This window comes from Leguminivora glycinivorella, chromosome 11 (assembly GCF_023078275.1).
Source record: "Leguminivora glycinivorella isolate SPB_JAAS2020 chromosome 11, LegGlyc_1.1, whole genome shotgun sequence".
Classification (NCBI taxonomy): Eukaryota; Metazoa; Arthropoda; class Insecta; order Lepidoptera; family Tortricidae; genus Leguminivora; species Leguminivora glycinivorella.
The window spans coordinates 22,642,275-22,668,665 of record NC_062981.1 but is presented as its reverse complement, the minus strand read 5'-3'; the positions used below and the strand labels follow the sequence as shown (position 1 = coordinate 22,668,665).

General features: G+C 40.4%; 2 protein-coding genes across 2 annotated transcripts in view; both read left to right on the top strand.

Moving 5' to 3' along the window:
* Positions 1–6,244, top strand: part of LOC125230867 (rootletin-like) — a 105,288-nt gene extending 99,044 nt beyond the window's left edge. The window contains exons 21-24 of the mRNA XM_048136120.1: positions 5,105–5,269; positions 5,392–5,523; positions 5,646–5,877; positions 6,087–6,244. Of these exons, the coding sequence (XP_047992077.1) occupies positions 5,105–5,269; positions 5,392–5,523; positions 5,646–5,877; positions 6,087–6,244 (687 nt within the window). The remainder of the gene's footprint in view (positions 1–5,104; positions 5,270–5,391; positions 5,524–5,645; positions 5,878–6,086) is intronic.
* Positions 5,564–26,391, top strand: part of LOC125230958 (putative leucine-rich repeat-containing protein DDB_G0290503) — a 41,533-nt gene continuing 20,705 nt past the window's right edge. The window contains exons 1-12 of the mRNA XM_048136271.1: positions 5,564–5,904; positions 6,614–6,731; positions 12,183–12,362; positions 13,903–15,587; positions 17,176–17,339; positions 18,133–18,243; positions 18,664–18,808; positions 19,568–19,629; positions 20,155–20,292; positions 20,951–21,074; positions 22,744–22,917; positions 25,382–25,566. Coding sequence (XP_047992228.1) covers positions 12,359–12,362; positions 13,903–15,587; positions 17,176–17,339; positions 18,133–18,243; positions 18,664–18,808; positions 19,568–19,629; positions 20,155–20,292; positions 20,951–21,074; positions 22,744–22,917; positions 25,382–25,566 — 2,792 coding nt within the window. The 5' untranslated portion in view covers positions 5,564–5,904; positions 6,614–6,731; positions 12,183–12,358. The remainder of the gene's footprint in view (positions 5,905–6,613; positions 6,732–12,182; positions 12,363–13,902; positions 15,588–17,175; positions 17,340–18,132; positions 18,244–18,663; positions 18,809–19,567; positions 19,630–20,154; positions 20,293–20,950; positions 21,075–22,743; positions 22,918–25,381; positions 25,567–26,391) is intronic.

The following is a 26,391-nucleotide window of genomic DNA, read 5'->3' as shown; positions in this document are numbered from 1 at the left end:
AACGCCGCAGAAATGTAGTCTGGCTCTGTCGCGCCAATACGCAAGAGCGATAGAGATAGATAGCTACGAAAGAGATATTATCGTGAGCGTTTGTGCATTCGGCTACGCACACTGTAGAGAAACAGCAGACAACCGTACGAAAGCGTTACGATGTAGTGCGAAAATCCTTTTCTACTCGTCGACTTTAATCTGTCAATTAGGACACCACAGACTAAACTATAAGTGCTGACTTTTCAGTGTTGGATAGTCTTTGACACTTAGTCAACTATAATATTTCATTACACTTCACTTTAGTTAACTGAAAAAAATTCAAAAATAGAACTTCATTTGCGATACCTGGCCAATTTTTCTGCATCTGAAACACATTTTTTTTTTATCTATCGCGTTATAGACCAATCATAGACGGTTATTACAAACAATGATTGCCAAGTAATTCGATGTTGATACAACGGTGAACGACGTCATTAACATTAATTTTAACTTGAATGATGATATTTTTCGTCCATTGATGAAGATGATGACTCATAGAAAAAGTATTGTATACAATAGTGATATAATTAAGCTTTTGTATTATATCACGATTGTATAAAATACTATTTTGCACTGTCTATATTCATCTAGTGAAGAACTTTCTCGGACTTCGGACAGCGGTCAATAACCGCCTCTATGTCTATGATATTTTATTTATTTATTTAATAGAACACATATACATGACATTACAGTGACAAACTAATGCGCCATGTAGACAATAATAATGACATAATTTAAATTACAAATACAACAACATTCAATACAGTAAAAATAAGATCAGATAAATATGAAAAATTACAATTTAAAGAATTATAGCATGACTAACATACTAAAATACAATTCAATTCAATAAAATACAATTCCATTCAGTAATGTGATTACAATACAATTTAAATAAATTAACATTTGATAAATAAATTACATTTCTACAGTGGAGCACCTATTATCCATCCCTTCACAAAATCGCAGGCATTCCTTGCACACAGCTGCCCATCCCCACGCAAACACATCACACTCGGGTGCTGATGTCAGGAGCGCATTCAGTTGTGTTAGGGCACGAAGAAGTGGCGAATTTCTGCGTGACACGGTGCGCACCGTCGGCACTGCCAACAGGTCACGTCGCCGGGGCCTGAGGGCTATCCTGGGGACGTCAGGGACAAATAATTGCACCACACGGCTGACTAACTCAGGACAGTCCGACTCACCGCGCAGGATGCGACACGCAGTGGTCAACAGAGTGTAATTTCGCCTTACCTCTAATGAGTTATAACCGAGAGTGCCCAATAAGCATTTCGTGGGGTATAGAAATGGGTAATACCCATACATTTTTTTGTACAAAAACCTCAGAAATACCTTTTGGACCCTCTCGAGTAATAACGTATATTTATACTCATATGGATGCCACACAATCGACGAGGCTTCCAGCTTACTTCGAACCAACGCATTGTAAACAAGTTTAATTGCTAAGGGCTCTTTAAAGTCACGCAGGTTTCTAATAACAAAGCCCAGTCTTCGATAGCAGTCAGCAGCAAGTGACTCTAAGTGCTCGTGAAATGTGAGACGCGTATCGAAGACGACGCCAAGATCCTTAACAACGGACACACGATTAATGGGCTCAGAACCTAGCATGTACTGTGCAAGTATTGGAGCGTGGGCACGGCTGAAAGTACAAACACTGCATTTGGCAGAGTTGAAGAGAAGTTTGTTTGCCACACTCCATTGGTAGACCAAGTTAACATCATGTTGTAATGACTCACAATCGGTTCTCTGCTGTACCCCGTACACTAACTTCAGATCGTCAGCATAAAGAAGACACTGGGAAGATCTAAGAACAGACTGCAGGTCATCTATCATTATTCCGAACAGGAATGGTCCTAATATGGAGCCCTGACTGACACCAGATCGAGTATGATAAGGAGCCGAAACAAAACATCCATGTCGGACATATTGCTGCCGATCGCGTAGATAGCTTGCAAAGAAGATCAACAAACTTGGGGAGAAACCGATCTGACACAGTTTGTTCAGTAACACATCATTATCAACGCGATCGAAAGCCTTCCTGAAGTCGAAATAAAGGATATCAACCTGGATACCTCTATCAAGATGTTCGGAGATAGAATCTACTAGAATAAGAAGATTTGTGTTGACAGAGCGGTTAGGTCTAAAGCCGTGTTGGGCATCGCACAAAAATGGTCTAACTTGTGCTGATAAGGTCCGGTGAAGTACTGACTCAAACAACTTAGCCAGCGTAGGAAGCACCGCTATTGGCCTATAATTTTCTGCCGCGGAGGTGTCGCCTCCTTTTGGGATTTGTCTGACTCTCGATACCTTCCAACGGCGAGGGTATTTTCCCGATGTAAGTGCCAAGTTAAATATATAGTGAATCGGGATTTTTAGGCTTTTGGCGCATCCCTTTACCACATATGCCGGCACGTTGTCAGGTCCCACAGAAGAGTTACCTTTGAGTCGTTTTATAGCTGCCTCAACTTCCCCCATTGATATTGATCCAACATGAATAAGGTTAGCATTGGCGTTTTGACTTCGATCCCCTGCCTTCAATATATTCGGGTCTAGGAGCGGAACATCAGACAAAAACACCCCTACTTCTAGTACTTCGGAGAACAGACTATTATTGTATCAAATTAATCCTGACACTGAGCCCGAAAGTGATGACGAATGCCCCGGTGATCTTTCGGACTGGGTCGGAACTGTCGGGTAAAATTAGACCATGTGTGGCCCGGTTTGCTAACCGTTGGACTATATAGTGAGTTAATTTACCCTGGGATGTGATGATCTCTGATATACAAACTGTCATGTCGTCTGGCTCCGAGAGATTGACTCTATACCTATTCCAAATTTAAACTAAATCGGTTTAGAAAGGTAAAGCGTAAAAGTTACAGACAGATCTTTCGCATTAAAATTAGTATAAATGACTATAGCGATGTTTCGAATCTCAAGCTTGTCTTAAACTTTAGTTCTGTGCAGTCAACTCTTTGGTGACTAATGGCCCGAGATCTTTCAGATTGGGTCGACTATTAGGTAAATGTGTGACTGGTATAAAAACTATCCTGTCTGCAGGACGAAAACTATACCTATACCAAAGTTCAACTAAAAGAGCTGGTGGCCTAGCGGTAGGTGCGTGCGACTTTCAATCGGAGGTCGCAGGTTCGAACCCCAACTCGTACCAATGAGTTTTTCGGAACTTACGTGCGAATTTTCATTTGATATTTGCCAGTCGCTTTTCTGTGAAGGAAAACATTGTGAGGAAACCGGACTAATCCCAATAAGGCCTAGTTACCCTTCGGGTTGGAAGGTCAGATGGCAGTCGCTTTCGTAAAACTAGTGCCTACACCAAATCTTGGGATTAGTTGTCAAAGCAGATCCCATACTCCCATGAACCATGGCAAATGCCGGGATAACGCATGGAGGATGATGATGATGACCAAAGTTCAACTAAATAGATGCAACTATTAAAACATGCATTAAATGCCACACAGACAGACGTTTTTTTGCGTTAAACTTGTGAAGTATTTAATGACAATACAGCGATGTTTCGATGCTCAAGCTTGTCTTCTATTTCTACAATCAAATCATTGGTGACGAATGGCCCAGTGATCTTTCAGCTTGGGTCGGAACATTCGGGTAAAATTAGACCACGCGTAACCCGGTTTGCTAACCGTTGGACTATCGACACGTTAACTGTTCGGTTTAATGTTTATTGCATTGGTTTGGTTTTCGTCACGGTAATTACAGGCCTACAGCGATGTTTCGAATTAATGGATGTTGAGAAATTTTGAGGAAATCTGGAAATACTTATTGTGTAGGAGCAGAAAAAAAAATAGTGTATAGTCACTCCACGCGGAAGAAGTGAAATTCGTAAAATGTTGTTTTTCAAAATTTTACGTTTATTGCTATCAGTTGGAAGTCGCATTAGAACTTTCACTTCAAAAAATAATCTGTGATTGTGTTGATCCCGAAAACATCGAGAGAAACCGGACTAATTCCAATAAGGTCTAGTTTACCCTTCGGGTTGGAAGGTCAGATGGCAGTCGTTTTCGTAAAACTAGTGCCTACGCCAAATCTTGGGATTAGTTGTCAAAGCGGACCCCAGGCTCCCATGAGCCGTGGCAAATGCCGGGATAACGCACGGAGGATGATGTGTTGATCCCACAGAACTTTATTTATATAGAAGAAACAAGTTCATCTATTTGTATAGGGGCCGAGCGTGTCAAATTTTGTACTGAAGTTGTTTCTTGCCTGTAATTTTAAATATGTCTCAGGCTCTTGATTGTTCATAATTTTTGTGTTGTTGCAATTGAATATCACGTAACGAGGCATTTTTTATGTTTTGATTGTCTTCAACTTACAAAAATTGACGCCCGAAAGCTGCAAGCTGCGATTAAAGACGGACAACTCAGTGGATTTCACTGAGTTCATTTGACACGCTAAGTAGATACGTTTGCTTGATCTATGGTATATATGACATCTGTGGTTGATCCCGAAACCCTGGACTGGAACCACATCCCGTGTTTCGCAAGTTGGATGCATAGATTTTCGTAACTTTGAAATGTAATTTACGTCTTAGCGGCGCTAGCGTGGACTGTGTCTTCACCATCATAATCATTATACTATTTCCAATGAATTACACAAAACCATGTTGGTTTCGAACGTATAATATAAATTCAACGAAATACCAATTAAAGTCGTGTACTAAAATTTATGTAAACACAGGAGTACATCGCAAAAATTTACACTCCGTACATTGGTCAACACTGTCGCTATTTTTACGCTATCAAAACAGAGTCTTTTGCCAAATACTCGGTACATCTAGCGTAGAAAATAAACTAGTGCATATTCAATTATTCATATGTCTTTACTCAATATGCATGGAACTATTGTCTTCGCGTTTGTAATTATATGAGATGTGGTAAGACAAACACCGAGACAACACTACTACAGTCGGTGAAATGCCCAGCGACAGAAGTTGTGGAACAAAAGTTTAACACCTTAGACTTTTGTACATGTTTTTTTCTATAAATCTCTCCCGATGTAACGAATTGTTTGTTTGTCGTAGGAGGTGCGCGCCGAACGCGATGTGCTTCAAGCGCGAATGTCCGAGCAAGCGCTCAAGATATCCTCCCTGTCAGCGCGGCTCGAGACCCAGCGGAACAACGCAGAAGCGCTGGCGCACCAGGCGGCTCACCAGCTCACCGTCAGCCTGCACGACGCGCTAGCTGAGGTCAGTAGTGACGTGCGAGATATGCTCCCTGTCAGCGCGGCTCGAGACCCAGCGGAACAACGCAGAAGCGCTGGCGCACCAGGCGGCTCACCAGCTCACCGTCAGCCTGCACGACGCGCTAGCTGAGGTCAGTAGTGACGTGCGAGATATGCTCCCTGTCAGCGCGGCTCGAGACCCAGCGGAACAACGCAGAAGCGCTGGCGCACCAGGCGGCTCACCAGCTCACCGTCAGCCTGCACGACGCGCTAGCTGAGGTCAGTAGTGACGTGCGAGATATGCTCCCTGTCAGCGCGGCTCGAGACCCAGCGGAACAACGCAGAAGCGCTGGCGCACCAGGCGGCTCACCAGCTCACCGTCAGCCTGCACGACGCGCTAGCTGAGGTCAGTAGTGACGTGCGAGATATCCTCCCTGTCAGCGCGGCTCGAGACCCAGCGGAACAACGCAGAAGCGCTGGCGCACCAGGCGGCTCACCAGCTCACCGTCAGCCTGCACGACGCGCTAGCTGAGGTCAGTAGTGACGTGCGAGATATCCTCCCTGTCAGCGCGGCTCGAGACCCAGCGGAACAACGCAGAAGCGCTGGCGCACCAGGCGGCTCACCAGCTCACCGTCAGCCTGCACGACGCGCTAGCTGAGGTCAGTAGTGACGTGCGAGATATGCTCCCTGTCAGCGCGGCTCGAGACCCAGCGGAACAACGCAGAAGCGCTGGCGCACCAGGCGGCTCACCAGCTCATCGTCAGCCTGCACGACGCGCTAGCTAAGGTCAGTAGTGACACAGTATGAAAGCAGTAATAATTCTTCGTTTGTCCTTGAATAGCGCTCGCACGCAGCAAGGTGCAGAGAGTACATGCGAAACCGGAAGATGCCGGTCGCGTCAGAGCGCGGCCGCGCTGCGTTACGCTGCCGTGTCGCGCGCGGCGCGTGCGAGAGAGCCAAATACCAATCGCGTCGCCGCTGCCGGAGATTAACTACTGAGTCGTCTTTATACTGTGGTAGTGATTTGCGAGATATCCTCACTGTCTGCGCGGCCACAGATTCAGAGAAACAACGCATAGCGCTCACTAGGTGGCTCATCAGCTCACCGTCAGCGCCGCTACTATTTCATTTTGCAGCACCTTTTTAAAACAAATCTGAGTAATGAACTTGATTTTGACTTATTAGTATTACGTTTTTAATTACTGCAATCACTCGAGAAATAGTTGCTTATTTTTAACAGTATAGTTATGTTGCCTGTTGTTTACCTCTGTAATAAAATTTATTGTAATGTGTGTGTTCCTATGTACATTTCTGAGGTTGTGCAATAAAGTGGATTTGTATTGTATTGTATGTTATTTAATTCAACAGGTACAAAGGCTAAAGGAGGAGTTGGAATCAAAAGACAAGCAGTTGGTACGGGCAAAACAGAATTTGGAAGAAAAGGAAAAGCTGAATGAGCGGCATCAAGCGTTATATGGAAACTCATGTAAGTTTACAATATCTTGCGCAGTTAAGCTTTGACCAATTTTTTTTTAATTATAAATGGGCTTACGCTTGACCACAGACTAGCCAAAGGCAAAGACGTGGCCTACGATGGAGTGAGCTCGCCCAGAAGATGCCTGTTCACTCTTGATTTGAAGGTTGCCGGGTTATATGAGCTCGGAATGAAATGAAACGAGTAGCCGTTGCAATGAGACTGATTTATTTTTTTTAAAAAACATCACAGATAGTGACAACATCATGTGTAGGTTACACATATAGAAAACAGATGGCGCTAGTAGTAGTTAACTTAGATTATTCAGATACATATTTTAACACCTCCACTTATCAAAATAATCTAAGCACAGTTTCCAAAAAACAAACAAAATAAAAATTATATCTAACTATGCTAAACAATGCTCTGAATGCCCATTGCTTTTACAAAATAATTGTGCTTTACACTGCTCAAACCTTTAGTTAAAATGTCTGCGGGCATTTCAGATGTTGACAAATAAACAATTTTAACAAGATTGTTAGCGACAGCTTCTCGAACAAAATGATGACGAATATCTATATGTTTTGTCCTCTTATGGAACAAAGGATTTTCAGTCAACTTTTGAGCTCCTTGGCTGTCATTGTATATAACTATTTTATAGTCACATATGACAATTTCTGAAAGCAAATTTTTTAAATAAATTGCCTCCTTGACTGCTTCCGAAATAGCCATATACTCCGATTCAACCGAGCTTAAGGCCACTGTTTGCTGCTTTTTACACTCATAAGAAATCACAGAACCTGATAATTTAAAGCAGAAACCAGTGTATGATTTTCTGTCAATGTTATTTGAAGCCCAGTCAGCATCAACAAAACCTTCTAAATTTTTGTTATCATTTTTAAATATCAAGCCAAAAGATTTAGTTTTCTGCAAATATTTTAATATTCTTTTTGCATGTGACCAATGAACTGCTGAAAAGCTATTGTTAAACTGGCTCAAATAACTGACACTGTAACTAATGTCTGGACGAGTAAGTACAGATAGGTACATTAAACTTCCTATCAGCTGTTGATAAGGGTATTGTTTACAAACTTCCTCACATTTTTCTAGTTTTAAATTATTTTCTATTGGAGTATCCACAGAATTACAATTTGACATGTTAAATTTCATCAAAATTTGATTAACAAATTGCTCTTGATCTAATGAAATACTACCATCATCATACATTTTAACCCTCATACCTAAACATTTTTTCACCTGACCCAAATCCTTAATTTTAAAGTTTGACATTAAATTCTTTTTTAAGTCATCTGTCAACACTTTACTATTTGAGAATATGAAAAAATCATCTACAAATACAGTTATAATAATCTGCTCATTTTTTACACGCTTACTATACAAACAGGGTTCAAGCTTTGACTTCACATACCCTAAGCTCAACAAACAATCATTTACCCTTTTATTCCAAGCTCTAGCAGATTGTTTTAAGCCATATATAGCTCGCTTTAATTTGAGCACTGAATTTGATTTACAATTCAATTCTGGCGGCACTTGCATGTATACATCTTCATCAAGATAGCCATTTAAAAAAGCTGTTGTTACATCAAGATGGGTAATTTTAAAATTTAATTTAACACTTAAAGCAAATAACAGTCTTAGTGTTGAATATCTTAGAACTGGTGAGTATGTTTCTTTATAGTCCACACCTTCTTTCTGGGTAAAACCCTTTGCCACTAAACGAGCCCTAAATCTCACTTTGTTATCACTTTCAAGCTTTTTCTTAAACACCCACTTGCACTGTATCACTCTATCTGCTTCTTTAACATCAACAACTTCCCATGCTTGATTGTCTGCAAAAGCCTTGAGCTCTTCTTGCATAGCTTCTTGCCACATCTCTTTCTCTGGACCTTTGATAGCATCCTCATAAGTGATCTCTTCACCACATGTCTCGTCTACCACACATAGGTTTGAAAAACCATATCTGTCTACTGGCTTTCTGACTCTCTTGCTATTCACTATGGGACTGTCTTCCGCTGACTGTGATACATCACTCTCATCTTGACATAAGGTGGAATCTGAGTCATCTGATGTCACTGTATCCGAAGGCAATGATTCCCCAACATAAGTAGAATCATTTGGGTCTATGAAGGTACTCTCTACTTCTGATTCCTCCTCCACTGGCTGTGGCTCTGGTTCCTCCACACTTTCCTGCATTACCATCTGAGCAGTGTCTGTCTCTTTTTCCATAATAAACACATCTCTGCTCGTAGTTATCTGCTGTGTTCTTGGGTTATATATCCTGTAACCCTTAACATTTTCTGGGAAACCAAGTAAAATATGTTTCTCTGCTTTCTTGTCCCATTTTAATCTTTTTTCCTTGGGAATGTGCACCATCACTGGACTGCCGAAGACCCTGACATGGCTCAGATCTGGTTTTCTTCCTGTCCACTTTTCAAATGGTGTCATATTTCCTAAGCCCGAGGCCGGCGACCTGTTCTTCAAGTACACTGCCGTATTCACTGCCTCTGCCCAGAACTTCTTCTCCAAATTAGCCTCAAACAGTAAACACCTTGCTTTTTCTGTGGCCGATCTCACATATCGCTCTGAGATTGCGTTTTGTTCTGGCGTGTAGGGATTAGTTCTCTGATGAATGATACCTGCTGTCTTCAGATAACTTTGCATCTCTTGCGAACAATATTCACCGCCATTATCGGTCCGAAGCATCTTAATTTTATTTCCAGTTTGAGTTTCAGCCATGCTCCGAAATTCTTTAAAACACTGGAGAACTTGATTCTTCTCTTTTAGAAAATATACAAAGCACATACGGCTTGCATCGTCTATGAACAGTACAAAATATCTTGCCTGGCCAATTGATTTAGTCTCCATAGGTCCTGCCACATCAGAATGTACAACTTCTAATAAATTTTCTGACCTATGGTTGCCCAAAGGAAAAGGTAATCTCGCCTGTTTCCCTTCACAGCACACTTCACAATTAGACTTCTGCAAATCTGGCTTGTCTGTGTAAGATACACCAAGCACTGCACCATTCTTCATCTTCTCAAGGTCATTTGAGTTAATATGTCCCATTCTTTTATGCCACTGCCTTGAATCTGTTGTATGTATAGCTGCCGCTGCTATCACCTTCTCTGGCTTCACAGTATTTAGCCTGTAAACGCCGTTTTCCAAATCTGCTACACCAATTAGCACATTCTGTTGATTACGGATATAACACGCTCTTTTTCCAAATGAAACTGCGTTTCCGCTTTCTATCAACTTGCTTATTGATAGTAAATTTGTAGTGAGTTCTGGAATGCACAATACATTTCGCACAGGTATATCCATCTGATAGTCGTTCACTCTTGTTGTGACTTGCGTTTCACCGGCACAAACAACTGGCATGGTCGTTTTGTTTGCAACAACTATGTCTCCTATCTCGTTTGCTTGTCGTGTGTGCAATAAGCTTTCTTTATTCGCTGTCATATGATAACTGGCCCCCGAATCCACGTACCAATCTTCTGTACTAAAGTTGCCGTTAAGAAATGCAACACTAAATGCACCAGCAACCTTTTTCTTCGTTTCTGGACATTGATTTTTATAATGACCCGGCTTTTGACAAGAATAACATTTTATTTGTTTTCCGTTTGACGTTTTGCTCGATGACAGCGATGACACTGACGTTTGCTTTGACTTATGATGGCTAGTGTTGCCAGTTTTCTGTCGCACACTCGAATAGAAAGCCGTTTCTGCTCCACTGCTGCCAACCTCAGAAGTCATATCGAGCAACTTCGTTTTAATGACGTCTGCACTTATGTTCAAACCAGAATGTTCGATCGCCATTATCATTGGCGCGAACTTTTCGGGTAGGCCGGCTAAAAGTAATGAACCGATCCACTCGTCGGTTATATTAAAGCCCGTTCCTTTTAGTCGTTGCGCTGTATCCACCACTTGAGTCACATAACTTGTCATGGAATCACAATTGTCGAGACGAATAGATATTAAAGTCCGAAGTAAACTAATCTTTCGTGTAAATCCGTTGTCATCGAACAATGTCTTCAACTTTTTCCACAAAGCACTTATAGTGGTCTCAGTCTTGATATGCACATATAACGAAGGATCTATAGTCATCACTAACTTAGCTTTGCCTTTTTGCTGATCTTTTTCAGACATTTTCTCATCAATGGCGTCAATATCAACGCCCTCCAACAGCATAAAGTTTTTCACCGCAAACGCCCAATCATCATAGTTTTCGCGTCCTTTGAGTTTAGGCACATTAACTATGTAACTTGATGTCGACATTTTTGCAATCACACACGAAATACTTTAAGAAAAACTACTATTTTACTTTAAAAAACACGGACTAGGCCATAACCTGAAATGAAACGAGTAGCCGTTGCAATGAGACTGATTTATTTTTTTAAAAAACATCACAGATAGTGACAACATCATGTGTAGGTTACACATATAGAAAACAGATGGCGCTAGTAGTAGTTAACTTAGATTATTCAGATACATATTTTAACATTTTTGACAGACAGACATGGCGAAACTATAAGGGTTCCTAGTTGACTACGGAAAAAGTATAAGAAAGTATGTAGATTTTTTGTCTTTTTCACGGCATAACGGAACTACGAGACGAATTGACGTGATTTTGCAAGGAAGTAGTTGAAGGGAGAAAAACATGCTACTTCTTTTCTCTTTTTAACCCCTCTTAACTTCCCTAAAATGTGTGGAAGTATGTATGGAGCATTTCGCAACTTTTATAAGCCCCCAGATTCTGCTAAAACATAAGCCCACCCATCACTAGCATCTCACAATGATCATATTTCAGTGACCTGGAACTCCGGTTGCCGTTTAAGAAGTTTAACACTCTTGCGGTAGATGTCGCTACGGGTCCCATTGACCTTAGTAGTGTAAAATTTCGCTGGCTTGGTTGAAGTCTTGGTGGCTCAGTTGGCAGAGCGCTGGAGTATCGATCCAGAGGCCGTGAATTCAAGTCTCACCCAAGGCAGACATTTTCAACTTTTAAATTTATTCTAAGCCTAGTGGCATCGATTGCAGACGTTTCTGCTAATCAGAATAAATAAATAAATACATACATACATACATACAATCACGCCTGTATCCCGTAAAGGGGTAGGCAGAGCACATGAAACCACTAAAGCTTCAGGCTTCCAGCTTCAAATAAATAAATAAATAAATATTATAGGACATTCTTACACAGATTGACTGAGGTTCACGGTAAGCTCATGAAGGTTTGTGTTGTGGGTACTCAGACAATGATATATATAATATATAAATACTTATATACATTGAAAACGTCCATGACTCAGGAACAAATATCTGTGCTCATCACACAAATAAATGCCCTTACCGGGATTCCAACCCGGGTCCGCGGCACAGCAGGCAGGGACACTACCGACTGCGCCAGACCGGTCGTCAAAGAAGTTAAAAATCATTTTTCAGGTAACCCCAAAGACAAGGTGATCATCCTAGAACGTGAACTCTCCGCCGCACAGACACGCATCGGTCAGCTGGAAGCTCTAGCCAAGAGTCTAGAACAGGATAAAGATGAGCTGCAAGCGACCTTACGCGACCACCAGAGCGCTTTGGCCGAGCGAGAGGAGCAGCTGCAGGAGATCATGGGTGAGTTCAAAAAGTATTCAATTATTAGCCCTCAAAATTACACTGACGCCTACTCAAATTGACGGACTGACCGAACAGTAAGCTACGAAATTTCCTAACAAGCGTGTCGGGCCACGCTCAGTGTAGGATTCCGTAGTGTTCCGTATTTTTCTCAAAAACTACTGAACCTATCAAGTTCAAAACAATTTTCCTAGAAAGTCTTTATAAAGTTCTACTTTTGTGATTTTTTTTCATATTTTTAACATATGGTTCAAAAGTAAGAGGGGGGGGGGGACACTTATTATTCCTTTAAGAGCGGTTATTTCCGAAAATATCAATATTATCAAAAAACGATTTTAGTAAACCCGTATTCATTTTTAAATACCTATTCATCAATATATCATACGTTGGGGTTGGAATGAAAAAAAAATCAGTGCCCACTTTACATGTATTGGTAATATATATATTGGTACCAAATTTCAGCTTTCTAGTGCTAACGGTCACTGAGATTATCCGCGGACGGACGGACAGACAGACATGGCGAAACTATAAGCCCTAACGATTTAGGCACTGGTCTCACCAAAACCGAGTAATTTAAGTCATCGATGATAGAATCAAACAAATGATAGTCGCTCCCATGTTAATAAAAAAGGCGCGATGACAGCGCGAGCGAGTTATAGTCCGATAGCTCATCGCTTACTCACTTGGTGGGACCAGTGCCTTAAGGGTGACAGACGGTTTGGTGCAACCAACCCCAGTTTTTGTCTGGGACTATTAGAAACGACGTATTCATTGTTTATCATAAATACCGAGATTTGTTCATGATTTCTTCGTCTCATAAAATCTACGTTAATTTTAATTTAAAAAAATATATTTTATGCAATTGAACCTCATTTTTACATTTCGATTTCCCAAAACTTTTTATACAACTGTCAAAAATAATATTAACGGCCAAACCCAGACCAGCTTGAGTCAGACTGCACATGTTTGGCGTCGCTCCAACCTCCATTAGTAATATAACCGCGACACCCACTAATGTATCGTTAAGGACGGTTCTTAAATTCCGTTCCGTGTTTGCTTCTGCAACATTTTTCATGTTGCTTTGGACGTAATGATCAGGTTTAACTCCTAAGGGTGAAGTCACATCTATCAGCAGAAATCACTCATTCCGACGCGTAAGCGTTCTCAAACTAACAAGCGATTTCTCAGACATAAATCGCGATTCGATGCTGATAGATGTGACTTCACCCTAGGTGTATGTAATAAACAATATTTCGAGGGTTTACTGGTGAAACCCGATAAATCGAGATAATTTTTCTTTGAAATAAGAAAATGGGGGAAAATTGCACATAGTTTGAATTTCAAAAACCAGTTTAACACTTATCGGGTTTCACCAGTAAACCCTCGATTTATAAGTTTAAAATGTTCATATTAATCTTTGTAATTTTTATTTGTGCCTTCAAGAAACGATCTGTAGAACATATCACAGGGCATTGTTTCCTATATCTAGTATTTGTTTTATCTCTGCTTAATATTAATAAATATGTGTTTTATTACACAGCTCTCAAACTGGACGAAGACCAAAAAGAAGACGAACCAGAAGGCAAAACCTCTGCCAGAACCCTCAGCGATATCGTCTCCATCTCCGAGTTCGATGAACAAGACCTTCAAATGCGACGCGCAGAACTCAAAGCACACAACCTTAGTCTCTCCGGCATACCTTACGACACTAGAGATAAAACACAAAACAGGACTTTACCTCCCGATGTATCCAAGCCCAACATGAGCTCTCTCAACCTTGACTTTATCGACCACTTCGATCTACCCAACTTCACTCCGCGAGCTGAATCACTACCGCTAACATCCACCCAGAACAAAGACAGGTTCAAGAGAAACGTCAATGAAACTACCGTCTTCGGCACTGCGGAGAAATTTGACGCTAAACATTCTACAGCTCAGAATATACCTGATAACTGCTCTCTATATCCAAATAGAGAGGTAGATGAAAGCAAAGATGTTAGCGTTGCTCCGAAGAAGATTGACTTCTCAGCTGAAGCTTCTCATGATAACAGAAGCCAAGACGAAGAGTTTACGTCACTAAGAGAGCTAGGCATCACTCTTGATATCAGACAGGAGAACTTCCCAGATATACTAACTCAGTTGAAACATGAAATCAAAAAGTCTAGGACTGAACTTGATACTTGCAAATCGGAGTTGAAAAACGCAGAAGAACAGTTATGTGAGTTCCCAGCTCTTAAAGAAGAGGTGGAGGAGTTAAAAGGCCTGCTAGAAAACACTATGGCTACCATGGAGAATGATAAGAAATTCTACGAAAATCAACTAGAACATTTCTCTTCAAATAAAACTCTGTTAGAACAAAGAGTTGATGAACTAACGCAAGAAGTCAATGAGAAATCAAAAGACTTACACCTGCTTAAAGAAGATATTCTCAGGAGAGAAAATATGATACTAGAACTAGCTAAAGAAAAACGTAATTTAACCAACAAATTGACTGAACTAGAAGTCAAAATTGACGAAATACAGAGCAGAAATAACTCTTTAGAAAAATGTGAAACTGAAAACCGCATTTTGAAAGAGAAGATTTCGGAACTACAGAAACTTGAACAATTAGTTTCTGAGAAGAATCAACAAATTGACAGTTTAAACCAACACTTAGATAGATTAGACGACATGCAGAGACGCCTTAATGACAAAACAGAAGAACTAGAAAACTTAAAAGAGGCATTTGAAGAGAAATCAAATGAATTATTCAGACTACAAGACACCATTGACGCTCAACATCGCGACATCGACAAAATAAACGAAGACAATAACAATTTAAACATAACTAATAAAGAACTAAAACTCAAACTAACTAAACTAGAGAAAGAACAAGAGAACGCATCACTTAAACTACAAAACAGCGAAACTGAACTAGAAAGAGTGAACTCGCTAAACAACGAACTAACAGCTAAAATAGAAGAGCTAAAAGATCTAACAGACAGGCTTAAAGATAAGGAGACAGAGATAGATATACTGAATGAAGATATAAACTCGTATCATGAAGAGATAGCGTCTCTAAAGGAGCAGATGAAGATGGTGTCCCGCAGTCCGTCTCCGAAGAGTAAGAACGAAAAGACGGACAGACAGGCGAGCAACGATAAGAGGCAGCTGGCCAAGATTAGGAAGCAGATATCGCTGCTGCAGCATGAACTGGACTTTAATAGGAAAGAACTCAATGATAAGGTAAGACATACTTTAAAAAAATAAGACACAGGGGAGGCAAACTCGACTGCCAGGAAATTTCAATTAATATAAATTATTTCCCATGTTTTAAACTATTAACTAGAGTCTCATATTTGCCCACTGAACTTCTAATAGTGTAAAACACAAATATATTAATGCAAAGCCTCTACAGATTTAGCTGAGACCGACTGCTTACTTGCAAAAAAAAAATGTTTGATATTATTATATTTATTTACTAGCTTCTTCCCGCGTACTAATCTAATCTTGTTTTCCCATACAAACTTTGGATCCCCATTTCACCCCCTTAGGAAGTGAATCTTTGAAAATCCTTTCTTAGTGCTCCTCTCCATCTTATAAGGAACCTACGTGCCAAACTTGGAATCTCTGGGACCAGCGGTTTCGACTGCGCATTGATATGTCAGTCAGTCAGTTTCTTCTTTTATATATTTAGCCTTGCCTGGAGTGGAGAAGTATCGTCGCAAAAGGTAGAGAAACCCACGACAACACCTGGTTTCAAGACTTAGCCGTAAAGCGTTCAAAAAGACACAGTCGCGATACTCTCTCCTCAATTTACGTGTACGAAATGCGGACGGGCATGTCGCTCCCGGATAGGTCTATATAGTCACGCGAGGCGTTGTCTCTCGCATTCGGACGCTGCTTAAATCATCTGTCAAGATGTAAGAGGCCTTATGATGATGCCTTTAGTGTAACTCTTAGTAGAACAAGTTTTCAAAATATTTGCAGACGACTTTTATTTCTGCTTGGGTGCATTGATTCTCAACAGTATTTTTTTTTTAAGTTTGGTCCGGTGCCAAAATGTCGGCGATTAATGCCTACTTCTGGTGTGGGACGGATCAATTGTAATATGATAAGCGTGAATTTTCACGGCTTTTGCTTTTTATTACAGACGTTGGTCATTTATATGAGTATTTATGATGTCCTATACTAGTTACAATGGTTTAAATCGGTATTAGGAGTTTAACATCAGCTCAAAATAAATAATATTTTATTGTAACATTTGTAACAAAAGTATTCTTCAAAAGTGATCAGTTGATCACTGTCACTAATTTTTATTTATTTATTTATTTAAACTTTATTGCACAAATTTACAAAAAAGAGTACAAACGGCGAACTTAACGCCTTGAGGCATTCTCTACCAGTCAACCATTGCTACAAAATATAAAATATTTTATTACTATAAAAGGTTCAAAAGTTAAAAAGTATGTAAGGTGTTAGGTATAAAGGGTCAAAGGTTGACTGGAAGAGATCCCATTAAGGGATAAGTCCGCCTACATTGTATATTACTGACTCTGTAACTGTGTCTCTTTTGTTTCCTTTATGTACAATAAAGCTTATACATACATACATACATACATACTATAAAATGAAACTAGTCAATGTCCCCAATCTTTCGTTTCGAGGCATGTGCACATATTTGTTGGGAACCCTATATATCTGATGGCTACTGTACTTTAACTGATTTAAACTTTCACGATTATTACACATAATTATTTTTAAAAATAATTACTGTACTTTACTACACACTTACTCCTGGTTGTCTGATTTAAAATATATTTTTATTTGTCAGGCCTTCGAGCTAGCCAAAGCCAAGTTAGACGTGACAGAACTACGCAACAGCCTATCACAAGCGAGCAAGCAAGCTGCCGACGGGGAGGAGTACAAACAACAAATGGAGGCAGTCAGAGCGGAGAGGGACAGATTAGCTGAACAACTACAAGCAGTGTCTGAGAGGTGAGCACAAAATACTCTTAATAACGCTACCATCCTTTTGACGCTAGGACAAACTGGTGTGCACAAACGCTCACGATAATATCTGTTTTGTAGTTATCTATCTCTGGCGTCGACAATTGCCATTCGGCTACGCCGGTTGACATTTTAATAGGCTTAAATAAATAAATAAATAAATATTGGGACACCTTACACAGATCAACTTAGCCCCAAACTAAGCAAAGCTTGTACTATGGGTGCTAAGCGACGATATACATACTTAAATAGTTATAATACTTATATTTAATACTCATATCGAATTTGGTACAAGAAATGGTTGTTTTCTGTAGTATTTGACATAAGAAACCAATGTTTATAGATTTTGCGTTTTAAAATGAAAAGATGACTAACTTTAGCCACCGAAAACGCTGTCAGCCATGTAGTGACGTCATAGAACCTAACTTAACTTCATGTCGAGTCTTTCACTGACATGATGAACTTTATGTCAGTAAATTTTGTGTTCAATTTGATTGACGTCAAGTACAGACAACCTATAGATTAACATGGCTAATGTTGTTTTTGCCTGATTAAGTTAAAGTATACTTTAAAAATGTTTCTTGCGGTTTTCAAGTCACAATAAAATATGTAATTTTTTTTTCGGTTAATTAGACAGTAATTAATAATATCAACACTACTATTAACATCATGTCCACCCAAAACAGTCCCTTCGGTCGTGGTTTAATTTATCGCCACTCGTTTCGAAAGTCTTTTTCCGCACTTGTATCGTAATGTCATATTAATGTGTATTTTATTGCAGAATACGGGAAGAGTCAGATATGGCCGAGCTGAAAATGAAACTGCACGAGAAAACTGACAAGTGCCAGGAGCTGGAAGCCGAGATCCAAGATTTGAAAGATCTAGTAGACAGGTAACTGACGTCGAAAAGGATGAAATTACCTAATAATAGTAATTCGTATACAAATACAAGGATACGCTTAATACGCACACTAATAGGATACACTTAATATAAAATACGCTTTTTTGCGGACTAATTCCAATAAGGTCTAGTTTACCCTTCGGGTTGGAAGGTCAGATGGCAGTCGTTTTCGTAAAAACTAGTGCCTATGCCAAATCTTGGGATTAGTTGTCAAAGCGGACCCCAGGCTCCCATGAGCCGCGGCAAATGTCGGGATAACGCAAGGACGATGATGAGTAGGCTTTTTTGCAAATAACAGCCTGGTAAAAAAGAGTAGACAATAATAGTAAAAAAGTAAAATCAATCAAAGTTTTGTTCAGTCCATTCGTTAATTTAAAATAAAAATAAACCTACAGCATATATTTTGTTTAGGCTTCGCGAAACCGGACAGCAATGTCCGTCCGACCAACGCGCGCTGGTCGTGAGCGGCACGAGGTCCCCGACCGCCGAACTAGAACGCGCGCTGCGGGACCAACTCAACTACTCGCACCAACTCGACCAGGACATTATAGAACAGGTACGAACGCGACACGTGTAGCCAACGTGACATTATAGAACAGGTACGAACACGACACGTGTAGCAACGTGACATTATAGAACAGGTACGAACACGACACGTGTAACTAGCAACGTGACATTATAGAACAGGTACGAACACGACACGTGTAGCCAACGTGACATTATAGAACAGGTACGAACACGACACGTGTAGCCAACGTGACATTATAGAACAGGTACGAACACGACACGTGTAGCCAACGTGACATTATAGAACAGGTACGAACACGACACGTGTAGCCAACGTGACATTATAGAACAGGTACGAACACGACACGTGTAGCCAACGTGACATTATAGAACAGGTACGAACACGACACGTGTAGCCAACGTGACATTATAGAACAGGTACGAACACGACACGTGTAGCCAACGTGACATTATAGAACAGGTACGAACACGACACGTGTAGCCAACGTGACATTATAGAACAGGTACGAACACGACACGTGTAGCCAACGTGACATTATAGAACAGGTACGAACACGACACGTGTAGCCAACGTGACATTATAGATCAGGTACGAACTATACGCAACAGCCCATTCAGGCCGCTCCCGTTCCCCGATGAAAGTGCCGCCCACCCGCTCTCGTCTCACAGTTACCGCCTGTCAAGAACGCGACCAGTCGACCTGCCATATCTCACTTATTCCTTTAAGTTGAATTTGAAATAATTTCTTTGTGGAAGTATACCTAAATGTTTATAAATGCTGTTTCAGATTCTTTCAGGCAGTAGCGACGAACACGAAGACATTCCGAGACTCGCTTTAAACTCTTCCAAGTAAGTTTTTATCATTTATATTCATTACTATTTAACATAGCATTCAACGAAGCTGAATTCATCTGTCATTTTAACATAGAATAGGGTTTGCATCCTAGTCAAATCAGCTTCTTTTTAAGAACTGTCAAAACGAATTTGAACGACTTGCTAATATGGATTTTATATGAAATCGAATTGAGTGACGTGACGGTCAACTCAGTTACTTTATATATTTCTACCTGACTTATTAGATAAAAGTTGGATTTAAAAATAACTTCGGTCCATGTTTTTCTTATAATTATCTGATGCTTTATTTCGTGCATGGTATAAAATATTTTATTTTAACTACAGTCAAGTTCCGTATTGTCAATAAAACTAATCATACAAGCAGCTAACGTTACACGATCAAATCAATTTAATTATAATTAACCACATAATTGTAACTATTGGCAATTTGATATATTAAAAAATACTTTTAATGGGTTTCCTAACGACTTGAGTTATGATATTTTTATTTTGTTTACAATTTATTTTTCTTTTTTTTAGATCATCAAGCTCGATCCACTCGACGTCATCAGATCGAATGAACCGTCTCAAATCTGAGAATGACAAACTGGTCATGCAGGTCAATAATCTAGAAGCTAGGCTGAAGGATAAAGACGCGCTCATCACGGAACTCAATAGGTAAGATACTTCAACTTCTTTAAGGAGTTCAACATTTTATTGATGGCATGTATAAGTCAAAGAATAGAGTAGAATCAGTTTTATTCGTAAACACACAGACAATAAACAATATTTATGAATGACATAGAAGAATAAAGTGCCACGAAATGGCCTCACCTCAGCATATTGCTGGCGACTTCCAGCGCTGGTCTTCCGGTGAGACCATTAAGTGAGAAAAATCACGGAAGGCAACAGACAAAAATAGAGAAGGACTAATTTCCTTTGAGTTTATGCTGATTATGCATTGTGTCATTCATTAGACTTATATTGACCGGGATATAGACCGGATCAACATTTGATTTTTGTCGCTCTCGATGTCTTGATATTTCGATGTAGTTAGGTACATGCATCATGATCAAACCCCCGAGAAAATAACCGTGAATCATTCAAAACTCTAATTGTAACCTTGTGTGCTGTAAAAACGTTTTATTTGACAACGTAGAACCGTACAACGCCATTTTCTGAACTAGCAGACCAATTTTTTTTAGAATTTACATATTTTAACTAAGTATACAGATTAGAGTTTCAGAACTAGCAATTTCATCCATAAAACACATTGCTTTCTGTTTTCCTCAATGCCTGCTTAGTGCTTACTGAGTATCAAAATACGTTGTTTCAGAATACGTGACAAGTTAGTGCAAGATTGGCAGGCAGCTAAACTCCGCCTGCAGGCAGAAAAGGACAACTGCGGACGGCTACAGCTGTTACTGCTCACACACAAGGAGAGCGCAGAAACTTTACAGGTAAACACTGGCACCAGGCCCTGCTGGCCTAGCCAAAATGACAATCGTTAAGACGCTGACAACACCCAATGACCTTGACGCTAGCGTACACTCGTATGCGTCTATTCGTATGGCAGTAAGTGAGAGCGCGATGTCACTAAAAGAAGCCTGCTAGGTACGAAAAGTACGGAAAAAAATAGAAAGATTCATTATTTGTGCAATATGTTTCGTTTGTGTTTTAGATATGTATATTACTGTTATTGTGATTATGAACGACATAGAACCGTTTATGACGAACTCGAGACCAATCTTTCCAATTTTTTCTATTGAGCCGATTTCATTAAATCGTGTATCGAGTACGTCTATGTTCGTTGAAATATAATGAATAATAACATTAATCCATACTAATATTATAAATGGGAAAGTGTGTGTGTCTGTTTGTTTGTCCGTCTTTCACGGCAAAACGGAGCGACGAATTGACGTGATTTTTCAAGAGGAGATAGTTGAAGGGATGGAGAGTGACATAGGCTACTTTTTGTCTCTTTCTAACGCGAGCGAAGCCGCGGGCAAATGCTAGTAACATATAATTTACTTGCCTTACTAAAACTAATAGTTTGTCTTAAAAAGTCTAAACGATTGAAAAAGAGTGTCTACAGTCTACACAAAATACTGGGATAACGCAAGAAAAAAGAAGGCTAATATTGTTTTGATATAGAATAATCGCTTTATCGCTATGTGCGTAGCCGAATATTTGCGAATACTTCGGCACTTCGCTCGAATCCGCATTTGAGTGCTCTGCTCTGCGGCATTCCAGACATTCCAGTGTGGCCATGCACATTCGCCGTAGGCCGAAGACGAAGTTTTATCATGTATCATTAAAGTATCTTAAAACCGTTTTAGTCATCTAATAGATTGTCCTTCATATCATTCCATATGCCACCTTAGAATAGTTATTTGTTATACAAGGGGGCAAAGTTGTATTTTAACGCCGAGTGTGGAATTGAAAAACGAGCAAGTGAAAGGATTCTATAGTTGAACCACGAGCGAAGCGAGTGGTTCGAGAATAGAATCCTGAACTAGCGAGTTTTTTAACACACGAGAAGTAAAATACATTTGCACCCGAGTGTAACACAAAACTTTTCCCCTCACTATAGCGAGGAAACTACAACGCAAAAAATACGTTTATCACTGCTTCCAGTAGTTCCACAGGTGGTAAATAATTTTTATTACTAGATTCACCTGCTTTTATCAATTTTAAAGCAGTTAATTTGACTTTATTCAAGGTCCAATTACTTTACCCACTAGTGGATAAAATGCGTTTTTACCGGCTGGTATTAAAGGACAAAACACGTGTTTCCGAGCTAGTGAGGGGAAAAAATAATTTCTAATTGTCGATTCTGACTTTATTTTATATTATTATGATTATATTATATAAAGCCTGTATCCAGTTGTCGGCAGAGGTTTCAGATGTTATGTGTAATTAGCATTGTGCTTGTCTAACTTATTCTTGAATTCGTTTACACATTGGGCCGATATTACATCCTCCGGGAGCAGATTCCAAGCTTTTACCACTCTATTACTAAAGAAATGTCTATGAGGATTGTTGTATAACCTGCGAGAGACCAGTTTATACTGGTGACCGAGACGGGTGTTGTTATTACGTTCTAGCGTTTTATGAAAATCTTTACAGAACCAAGACTCGAACATGATCCAGATCCTGAAGAAGCGTCTAGAGAGCGCGATGCAGTCCGAGTTGGAGCTCCAACAGCGAGAGGCGCAGCACAAAGCGCGCCTCGCTACGCTCGAGAGGCAACTCGCGCCCTCCGCCCACGGGGAGCCTAGTGCCCAGCTGCTGCAAGCAGAGGTAACACATTGTACATCTTTACAGAACCAAGACTAAGCTTGTAGCCTAGCGGAACAGTATAACAAAGAGTACTATCGTACAGTATGGCCACTCCCTCTCCCCGCTGAAAATGCCGCCCACCCGCTCGGTTACCTCACAGTTACTGCCTGTCAAAAACGCGAACAGTCGACCTGTCGTATTTTACTCAGACAAGCATAGTACGCGTTCGCCTACACGAGCTTAGACTGTGTGCTAGGAACGCGCCTCTTTTATATATTTGACCACCAGTGTCCGAGGTGTGACAGAACCAAGACTAAGCGCTTGTGGCCTACCGGTAAGAGCGTGCGACTTTCAATCCAGAGGTCGCCGTTTCGAACCCCGTAGCTCGTACCAATGTGTTTCTCTCAATAGCAGACAAACTATAATTTCAAAAACTCTGAAAATATGCCGTGTTTTCTGGTCAGCATAGTTATATTCTTATTTGCCTATGTCAACGTTTGAATATGCCTTTCAACGGCTCTATTGGGACCGTGCGCGACGACACGCCACGTGACAGGTGACCATTATGGACAATATTGTCGCCGCTGTTAAGCGAGAAGTAAGTAAAAATTGTGAAAAAATTAATGAAATCTTGTGTTATTTTACTATATTAGACAATTTTGGACAATGGTGGTTACAACATTATCGCCAATAACATTAAAATTGTTGTTTTCAGTGAGAAATTAACAAACTGGTGACTAAAACGGGGTTTCGTGCCATCGCTCACGAAATCATTTTCCAACCTAAGACGATGAATAAAGACAAGAAATTGGTGCTAGCTGGGCATTTTCTATAGATTGAAGACTTTTTTCCACCATTTGTACCTATGTGCAAAAAAGTATAAAATAAATCATTGGTTTTTGAAATTGTTGATCAGTTCACTGCTATGCTATGTCATTTTCATAGGCTAACTATAGGTATTATAAATATCATTTACAGGGTACAGGGTTTATTGTAAAATAAAAACAAACTAGCTACTTATAATAACTTTTAATTATAGTATACATTACAAAAACTTGTCTCATTTACTTGAAAATATTGGAGGTTTAGCAGATATCACATCAAATATGTAATCATCAATGCGATGAAATAAGTTCTCAGGAATTTTATTTAAAATGTGATAAGCCTTCAGCGGATGGACATACTTCTGCTTTTATTGTTCTCGTGCTCCTTCGTCCGATTGAAACGTCGATATTTACGCATTTTCGTCAATCCGTTTCGATCAATTCGATTTGTACACATGAGCACACTTAAGGAAACAAATAAAATGATTTTGGAACATAACTGGGATTGGCTTTCACATCGGCTTTTCTACCTCCAATAAAATTTGCACTATAAATTCACCCTAAATTCAATTCAATACTTGTATCAAAAGATTACGCACTTTTAAGTAAAACTTCAGAGGTTGGACGACACTTTTCTTTTTACGGCAACTATTCACTTAAACGGTGGTTTCGTTTCCACCACGGTCTTGGAAATAGCTAAAATTTAGTCGATATTTTTCTTGGAGTTATTACAAATTCACCATAACAAATTTTACTAGGCCCATATTAAATTTATCTCAACAACGATATGAAAATGTTTACTGCAATATGGATTCGACAGCGTAAGTCAGCGACTAAGATGTCAATTTTGGCCGTAGTGAGCGCTGTGATCGTTTTAGCTACCCCCTCCACCCGCTTTGCACCCTGCCAATTCCGACTCACAAATGGGTCCTAAATAATGGTTATGAATGTTACGATTTAAAAATGACTGGCGTTTTTACCTTGCCTTGATAATTTCTCACAATGGCTGCTATATCATAACTGCTAATTTTAAAAGTACAGGCTTATGATAATGCCTGACAATAAACTGTAATGGTAATTACGTTATAACTTCAGGCTATATTAATTCATTAATTTTGTCACTTTGGAGATTTATTTTCATCTATCCCATTTTATTGATAAACCAGAAAAATTGCTGTACAAACATGTTTATATTTTTTTTTTATTAGCCTGTTGTAGTATCCCACAGCTGGGCAAAGGCCTCCCCTCGCTTCTTCCACTCAACCCTGTCATGTGCGTAATTCTGCCAGCTTGGATAGAATGCGTTCAAGTCATCCCGCCATCTCTTTTTTGGTCTGCCTGAACCCCGGCTTGCACCCTCTACTGTGTTCCGTGGGTCCCACTCGGTAACCACTTTGGCCCACCGTTCAGGGTGCATGCGGCAGACATGTCCAGCCCAGTTCCACTTAAGAGTAGCGGCCTTGACTCCTACATCTGTAACTCGAGTTTTGGAGCGCAGTTCCGTGTTTCTGATTCGATCAGTTCTGCGAACACCCAGTATACTGCGCTCCATCGCTCGCTGGAAAACCTTGAGTTTGGACTTTAGAGCTTCTGTTAATGACCATGTTTGAGCGCCATAGGTTAGGATAGAAAATCTAAATGTTGTATCTTATTTTTTACAGCAAGAGAATTCAGAACGGCTTCGCGGCGAGATCTCCCTCCTCAAGTCCAAACTAGAAGTGGAAAGAACGAGAGCGGGCGACACACAGGCCTTACTCGACCACAGCAAAGCGCACTTCCAAAAGGAGCTAGACGCCAAGACCGAACAGTGTCATGCGCTGAGGACCGAGTTAGCTGAGCTTAGAAGGTGATTATTATTTATTTATGTATCCATATAATGTGCCACTGTTGGGTATAGGCATCCCATTTTAATATGGTATAGTCAACCAATTGGAATCCTAGGCCACTGTAGAACTGTGTCATAGTGACGTTATAAATCGGATTGTAAGAAATCTCTTACTGCTTGTAATTTTGACATGGTTGTAGAGTGGCTTAGGATTCCAATAGGTTGACTGTACCGAGCAGAAATGTCTGCAAATCGTTTCAGCTGTTAAGCTTATAAATAAATAAAAATTAAAATGGATGTGGATGATTTCATAGACTCTTACGGTAGAAGTCGCTAGGGTTATCCTCCTTGCGTTATCTCAGCATTTGCCACGGCTCATGGGAGCCAGGGGTCATCTGTGACAACTAAGGGTCCCCCCACATCTAGCGTCTCGCGAGCGTCGCGTCGACGCGACGTCGACGCGGCGTCAGGCTTTGCCCATACAGTTGGCCCGACGCGACGCTCGCGAGACGCTAGATGTGGGAGGACCCTAATCTCGAGATTTGGCGTAGGCACTAGCCATGAAAGCGACTGCAATCTGACCTTCCAACCCGAAGGGTAAACTAGACCTTATTGGAATTAGTCCGGCTTCCTCGCGATGTTTTCCTTCACCGAAAAGCAACTGGTATATAAAATGACGTTTCGCACATAAATTCCGAAAAACTCATTGGTGCGAGCCGGGGTTCGAACCCTCGACCTCCGGAACGAAAGTCGCACGTACTTACCGCTAGGCTACCAGCGCTTCTTGCTAGGGGTATCTATAGGCCCATATAGTGGAAATTTTTGCTGTGTTGGGTGGCGTATTGG